Source organism: Sinocyclocheilus anshuiensis, unplaced genomic scaffold, assembly GCF_001515605.1.
Source record: "Sinocyclocheilus anshuiensis isolate Anshui unplaced genomic scaffold, SAMN03320099.WGS_v1.1 scaffold1530, whole genome shotgun sequence".
NCBI classification, from domain to species: domain Eukaryota; kingdom Metazoa; phylum Chordata; class Actinopteri; order Cypriniformes; family Cyprinidae; genus Sinocyclocheilus; species Sinocyclocheilus anshuiensis.
This window is the reverse complement of record NW_015542493.1, coordinates 569,607-577,318: the sequence shown is the minus strand read 5'-3', so window position 1 is coordinate 577,318 and position 7,712 is coordinate 569,607. Positions and strand designations below refer to the sequence as shown.

Genomic DNA, 7,712 nt, shown 5'->3' with positions numbered 1-7,712 from the left:
CACCAGTAGGTGACAGCAAGTGACTGTTAATGAGTGAGTCATTGAGATTCAACCGATTCATTCAAAGGACTGATTCATTCAGAAACAAAGCATTTGACTGTGTTAATGAGTGAATCACTGAATGATTCATTCAACCGATTTGTTCAAAAAGCTGATTCATTCAATAAGTAAACACCGTCCATTGCTCAGAGACGCAAAACAGTGCTGCGATTTTTTTTTTTTAACGAAACAAGCAATATTATGTTTAAAATGTAAGTTACTTATAGCTTTACTAAACTTGTATAAGATAATTATTAAATGTGTTTATGCTGAAAAACTGTACTCTTTGTGTGATATAGATTAAGTTAAATATATTAAATTATATAAATATAAAAAGCATACAGAAGCATTTTTGCCGTCTACAATTTAGAATGCCTGGAATTTTGAGTTTTAATAGATAAATTAACGTGCGTGCACTCTGTGTGATTTGGTGAGCCTATATAGCCTACTTGATAATGTCAGATCGCACATCATTACAACAACACTTACCATATTATCGCAGACGATGCTGTATCGCACACCCAAGACTCGACTTGAGTGGAAAATGAATCACCCACGGTTGTGCGACGCACTTGTTTGCACGTGAGCAAAGGTGTTTTTAGGAGTCTAAAAGCGCCAGACCACTGATTCGTCAAACCTGCTTTCCTGCAGTCAGTGTTCTTCTCACTATTTTGTAGTAAGTAACGAATATGCTTTGGGAAAATGTATCGGAGTAAAAGTATACATTTTAATTAGGAAATGTAGTAGAGTAAAAGTAAAAGTTGGCTGAAATATAAAAACTCAAGTAAAGTACAGATACTCCCAAAAAATACTTAAGTACTGTAACGAAGTATTATTACTTCATTACAATACACCACTGAGTCTATGTGACATCAGTGGTTCAACTGTAATGTTATGAAGTGACAAGAATGTGTCAGTTGCATTGCTTTCTATGCAGTGTCAGAAAGCTCTCGGATTTCATCAAAAATATCTTAATTTGTGTTTCGAAGATGATGGGCTTACGGGATTGGAATGACATGAGGGTAAGTAATTAATGACAGAATTTTCATTTTTGTATGAACTATCCCTTTAAATGTTTGAAATGAGTCTTCGCATATGTATAATTTCTTTACAACACTAACATTGTAACTTTTAAATACATAAGTTGAATCATATAAGAAAAAGCAGTCAAAGCAAATATGGGAACTCCTTAAAAACTTTAAAAAAAAAAAAGCTTCCCGGGATGCTTCACATCATGAGTCTGGTTGAAAGTGCTTTTATTATTTCATATATTGCATCTTTCAATTTATTATCATTCTAAAATATTTAACAGTGGTTATAAAGTGTATGTCTGAACCTTTGACTATCAGTGTCAAAATAATCAATAGTCAATACCATGTACTAGCTGAATTGTCATGTGATAATGCCTCATTTACTCTGTTTCACTCTGCATACTGTGTACGTTTGCATTTGTAAGATTGAAATTTTATTCTTTTTTTCTGATAGGGCAGTGGTTTCAGCTACCTGATTTTCCCAACTACAATAAATGGGGTTATTCTGTCGTCTCCTTAAATAACAATGTGTATGTCACAGGTGAGCCAAACTCTTTTCATAAGAGATTAAGCTGTTTCTAAAGGCTGTATCTCGCATATCATAAAATGTTTTCACAGTATTTATTGGAAAATTGATCATTTGCTGATTGGTTGGTCTGGACTGTAAGCCTTCAACCATAATGACAAGGAAAAAAAGAAAGCAGGAGAAACAACTTATATTTTACCTAGAGAAAATAAATCCACAGATTTTCCGGGTATTTATAGAGACTAGGCCCTTTGGGAAAGGATCAGTGAGATTTATAGTTTTATTGCACACATGAATGGAATGTCATCTCCATTTAGGATTTGGAAATGCTAAGATAAAACAGTCCCCTGTCTTTAAGACAATCCTGCTAAGACTCACATAAGACCTGAAACCACGTTAGAAATGTGCACAAAGAAGCAGAACATTAACTTTGTGATGACCTGGGAAACTTGTGTTGCCTGGTCACAAACTGGGACATTTGAACCTTCCTATTGAGCTGAGAATTTATTCAAATAAATCAGCAAAGCCTTCATCTGAATGAGAAAAACACTTTTTTTTTTTCTGACTCTCAGGAGGATCAAGAGGGTCTCAGTCCAACACCTGGTCCACCACAGAGACCTGGAAGTACATCACTCGTGAGGGCAAGTGGGTCACAGTCGTCCCAATGTTGCGTCCCAGGACTAACCACACTTCTGCAACTCTCAATGGAGAGATTTATGTAATTGGGGGTAAGAAAACAAATCAGTTTGCAACTGAGGGCTTCAGAAAAATGGTTTTGGGTCAATGTATATGCAGAACTGGACATTTTTTGTGTAAGACACTGCATTGTATTTTCATTGACAGGAACTACAATGGATTTTGTCGAAGTTGAACATTATGACCCATTCAGTAATTGCTGGACTCTTACGGGCCCGGCGCTGAAGTATGTGACTAACTTTACAGCCACATCATGTGAAGGAAAGCTTTACCTCATTGGTTCTTGTGCTGTTAAATATAATGCCCTGACTATGCAGTGCTTCAATCCTGTCATAGGTAAGAGACAACACATTTCAACCTGGTTCCAGTAAAATAAGTATCCAGTAAAAACAATCCAAGTTTTTCATAACAGAGCTTCTAATTTCATATTACAAAGAGTTTTATGTTGGAACTAGTAATTCAGAAGAATTTTATGAGACACTTTACAAGACACAGTGTAAATTATAATGTTATTCACTCATGGAGCCTTGCCAACATGTAGTCGTGACTACAGTTCAGTACCGTGTAGTTTGAGGATACTTTTGTTAATAAGATTTCTCCTCTTCAACAGATAGCTGGTGTATCATCTGTTCTCCTTTCATTCCTAAATATCTCTCTTCTCCCTGCTCGGTTTCTATGGATGGAGCCATTTACCTCGTAGCAGATAACACCAAAAAGGTCTATCTGTATAACCCTGGGGGTAATATGTGGGAAAAAGTGAGTTTAAGGTTATATTAATTATTCTAGAAATTCTCTTGTATTCTTTTTATTCTCTTGTTTTTTTATGTCTGCCGTTTTTCATCCCAGATTCAGTTTCTACACACTCTTCATGAGAATGGGGATTTGGTGGTTCTAGGTGGGCAGCTGTATGTGACTGGGGGGCACTGGAAGGGCATGGAGGGGGATTACAGTGTGGAAGTGGAAGTATATAACCGAGCATCCAACACATGGAAGGTGGAGTGCTTCCTTCCCAGGCTATGGACTTATAGTGGCTGCTGCTCCATCTTCCTGGACACTTCCCAGTGGACTGAATTCTTCCCTGATTAGACTTAATATCTGTTCTGTCCCCTAAATCTTGACCTAGACTTTGGTGCAAAGTTACATTTTGTATAGCAAGTTTCGGCAATATTATACATTTTTGATAAGGGGATTTTTTTTATTACATATTTTTTTACATAATTTAGCTAGCTGTTGTATATATATATATATATATGACATGCTACTTGTGTTTTCCTCTCTGAATCCATTGTAAAATTTTTTTTGATAAGGGGATTTTTTTTATTACATATTTTTTTACATAATTTAGCTAGCTGTTGTATATATATATATATATATATATATATATATATATATATGACATGCTACTTGTGTTTTCCTCTCTGAATCCATTGTAAAAATTTGAATTTGAACATTTTAATTGAAATAAGCCTTATTCTAATGTCCTTATTCTAATTTCAAAATATATGTTGTTTTTATTCAGAAAAATGTTTTATGATGATACAAAATCGTGCTGTTTAAAACCCTTGTTAGTTTTCATAAATTGCAATGCATTTTTAACAAAGTGCCAACAAAGACTGGAATAAACAGTGTTGTATTTGTGCAGCCATGACCTGCAGCGTCTGTAACTATGGAAGCCAGAAAGCTTGCGTTTGAATTCTCATGACAACACGCAAGAGCGTCCGGTTTCCCTGTCAACCAGAGGCACCCACCTCCAGCCTGTGCTGTGATTGCAACTTTTGCACTTGTGGCTTTATTCTAGCACGAAATAGTTTCCTTTAATTTGCTTATGCGCGTTATTAAAGCATTGATATTTAGTGCAGAGTGCACTTTGCAAACTTTGTCTATGGAGCAAAACGTTTAAAGCCTTCATTAGCGTGCATGTCAACTTGCTAAACCCTGTTTAAGCGTTTAAAACACTTTAAGAATTGAGGACAATTGGAAAAACGTCGCTGTCCGCTTAAGTGCATTGGATCGCTACCAGTTTCCAGATGAGTTGTGACGGGGATCAAGGACTGGAAGCCGTGATTCAGGTGCGTGTTTTCCAGCAGGAAACCCGATCTTCACCATCTGTAACTTAAATAGGTTATTGCACGGTTACCTATTCAAAACGGTATGTGTGAATGAAAGGAGAGAGCTTGATTTAATATTAACGAGCCTTGCGATGTTTCAACAAATTAAGGTCGATCAGTGGGTCAGTTTCAGGTTCTGTGAAACTTGAAGACGGGTGACTCCGTTCCTTGTGCTGTTGCGACATCCAACGAGACTGAAACGGAGACAGACATGACGAACTACCCTGTTTAAGCGTTTAAAACACTTTAAGAATTGAGGACAATTGGAAAAACGTCGCTGTCCGCTTAAGTGCATTGGATCGCTACCAGTTTCCAGATGAGTTGTGAAGGGGATCAAGGACTGGAAGCCGTGATTCAGGTGCGTGTTTTCCAGCAGGAAAGCTGATCTTCACCAGCTGTAACTTAAATAGGTTGTTGCACTGTTACCTATTCAAAACAGCATGTGTGAATGAAAGAGGAGAGAGCTTTATTTAATATTAACGAGCCTTGCAATGTTTCAACAAATTAAGGTCGATCAGTGGGTCAGTTTCAGGTTCTTCTGTGAAACTTGAAGACGGGTGACTCCGTTCCTTGTGCTGTTGCGACATCCAACGAAACTGAAACGGAGACAGACATGACGAACTAGTTCCGATAAATAATACATTCTAAATTAAATAATTACATAACGTTTTATTAACAAGCATCAACACATTTTGAGCTTTTAGGTTTCCAGTGAGACTAGGTCACCTGATTGTAGTGTGTGAGCCTCTCTTACACTAATGCTGATAATGCAGAAGCTGGAGGAGACGCTGCTTAACCCAGATAGCGGTGGAGAGGAGAAGACTTTCACTCTGCGGGGAGATGAGGAGGAGTCCAACATCACAACAGTTCCTGCCCGCATCCGTGAGATCATCACCAGAAACCTGGCTGATACGCCCACAGGTACTCTACACTCTTTAATGAGCTCATAATGAGTCTGCTGGGGTATCAGGGTATAATTAGAACACATATTCTATCATTTCCTGCCATGCTGTTCCTCTGGTGACGTATCAGGCGAGAGCAGCGAGGTGGAGGAGAACCGGCGGCCGAAGGATCTTCCTTCTCAGATGTGCGCAGACAGAGACCAGCTGCTTAGCAGGCAGGCTGCTCTCACTAGCCGGGTAGGAGCACATGTACAAACCTCACACACATGCCCTTGGGTCTCTGGACTTCCAGTTCCTCTGGAAATCTGTTGGATAAGCCATTTATGCATAGATAAACACTTGGCCACAGGGCCGGACTGGGACGCAGTTTCAGGCCGGGAAATCTCACACTCATCCAGGATACACAGAAAAAAAGGGGCCAAAATTGTACCTTTTGGGGTACAACAGCTTGACACCGTAGCAGTACACCGTACATATGAGTACCTTAAGAGCAGTAACTCGTACCCTTAAGGTAATCATTTGTAGGCTTACCTATTAGGGGTAAGAAAGGAACAAATATGTCCTTTTAAGGGTACTGTTCCAGTGACAAGCTGTTGCACCCCAAAAGGTGCAATTTTGGCCCCTTATTTCCTGTATATAGCCTATACATCCACAACAATTTTTGAAACCAGACAACCCTATTATTTGTATGGCCATCACATAAAAAAAAAAGTCTAAATCCTTAGTCTGGGGCGTGGAAAATAATTAAAGGTTCACTCTTGCACTGCACCTTCACTTCCCTTTCCTTCATTTTCCCCAATATCTCTCAGATAAATGCTGTTTTTCTGAAATTTATATTCATCAAAGAAAAAAAATCTAATCCGTTTTCAACATAATAATAATAATAATAAATGTTTTTTGAGCTGCAAACCAGAATATTAGAATGATATCTGAAGGATCATGTGAAATAATGTGGTATTTTAATGTGACTTGGGTGAAAATAATGTGGTATTTTAATGTGACTTGGGTGTCACAAGAATATTAATAAACAAAAGCTCTTATTTTGACGATCTGTCTAGCCATCCATCCATCTTCTACCATTTTTCACCTCTAAGCTCTATCAGAAGTGTTTGCTGGAATATTTCTAAAGCAGGGAAATGCATTTATCTGTCAAAATTAGTGAAAGCATTTGAAATATCCATTTTTTAATTAATGTGTGTGTTACATAATATAGATTTGCACACTGTATACACTCACCTGCCAATTTATTAGCTTACTAGTATCTTCAGAACTGCCTTAATTCTTCGTGGCATTGATGGCAAGGTGACAGAGATTTCAATCCATATTGACATGATAGCATCACACAGTTGCTGCAAATATGTTGGCTGCACATCCATGATGCGAATCTCCTGTTCCTACACATCCCAAATGTGCTCTTTTGGAATTGAGATCTAATCACTGTGGAGGCCATTTGAGTATAATGAATTCATTGTCATCAGGGCCGCTGCTGGCCAAATGGGTGCCCTAAGCAGAATTGTATTGTTGTGCCCCCTCCCCCAAATATTATGGAAGTAAAAAAAAAAAAAACACCTACTATAGGGGTCCGAATAGAACTTTAATAAAAGATAAAAGTAAATAAATAAATAAATTGTAATTAAAATGTATTATTTATAAAAAATATACAAACTAAAATTACACACATTAAATAAAACATTTTAAAAGATTAAAGGGGTCATATGATGCGATTTCATTTTTTCCTTTCTCTTTGGAGTGTTACAAGCTCTTGGTGTAAAAAGAAGATCTGTAAAGTTGCAAAGACTAAAGTCTCAAATCCAAAGAGATATTCTTTATAAAAGTCAACCATGCCTACCTAAAACGGCTCGTTCTAACACACCCCCACATGTCTACGTCACGATGTGGGAAGATTTGCATAACGCTGCCCAAATGTTAACGCAAAGAAAGAAGGCGTAACTTTTATTCTCGCTGTAGTATTGTTGCTGCCGCCATGTTGTGAAGGCGCTGTGTGTTTCGTTGTGAAAGCGAAACTACTTTGTTTGGCCTTCCAAAAGAGGACGATATCCACTTCATCATGCCTGGAGCTGATCCGTGCTGGTCGCTGAGGAAATACATCAACTTCGCGCTATGGATCGCTGGATCGGCTTTCACCGTGGACGAAGCGGAGTCCAGCCCGGGGTCGTCACATGTGGTTGCCGCAAGCCCTCCGGATGCTCCTTCGTCGAATCCGCCGGCCGCACCGTTCTCAAGCCCACCGGCCGCCGCTCACTCAAGCCGGCCTCCGCTCACTCTGTGTGACGCTGTGTTTTGTTGTGAAAGCGAAACTACTTTGTTTGGCCTTCCAAAATTGGACACGACTAGAAATCAGTGGTTAAGTTGTATTTACAACACTGTTCCAGAACAGTTCAACCCAAAT

General features: G+C 38.5%; 2 protein-coding genes across 2 annotated transcripts in view; both read left to right on the top strand.

Moving 5' to 3' along the window:
• The window catches only part of LOC107694118 (kelch-like protein 30), a 6,029-nt gene extending 2,519 nt beyond the window's left edge, over positions 1 to 3,510 (top strand). Inside the window, exons 4-8 of the mRNA XM_016493721.1 lie at positions 1,525 to 1,611; positions 2,169 to 2,324; positions 2,440 to 2,628; positions 2,903 to 3,048; positions 3,139 to 3,510. Of these exons, the coding sequence (XP_016349207.1) occupies positions 1,525 to 1,611; positions 2,169 to 2,324; positions 2,440 to 2,628; positions 2,903 to 3,048; positions 3,139 to 3,378 (818 nt within the window). The 3' untranslated portion in view covers positions 3,379 to 3,510. The remainder of the gene's footprint in view (positions 1 to 1,524; positions 1,612 to 2,168; positions 2,325 to 2,439; positions 2,629 to 2,902; positions 3,049 to 3,138) is intronic.
• An 809-nt stretch (positions 3,511 to 4,319) lies between these two features.
• Positions 4,320 to 7,712, top strand: part of LOC107694109 (rootletin-like) — a 48,061-nt gene continuing 44,668 nt past the window's right edge. The window contains exons 1-3 of the mRNA XM_016493702.1: positions 4,320 to 4,361; positions 5,174 to 5,321; positions 5,433 to 5,539. Of these exons, the coding sequence (XP_016349188.1) occupies positions 4,320 to 4,361; positions 5,174 to 5,321; positions 5,433 to 5,539 (297 nt within the window). The remainder of the gene's footprint in view (positions 4,362 to 5,173; positions 5,322 to 5,432; positions 5,540 to 7,712) is intronic.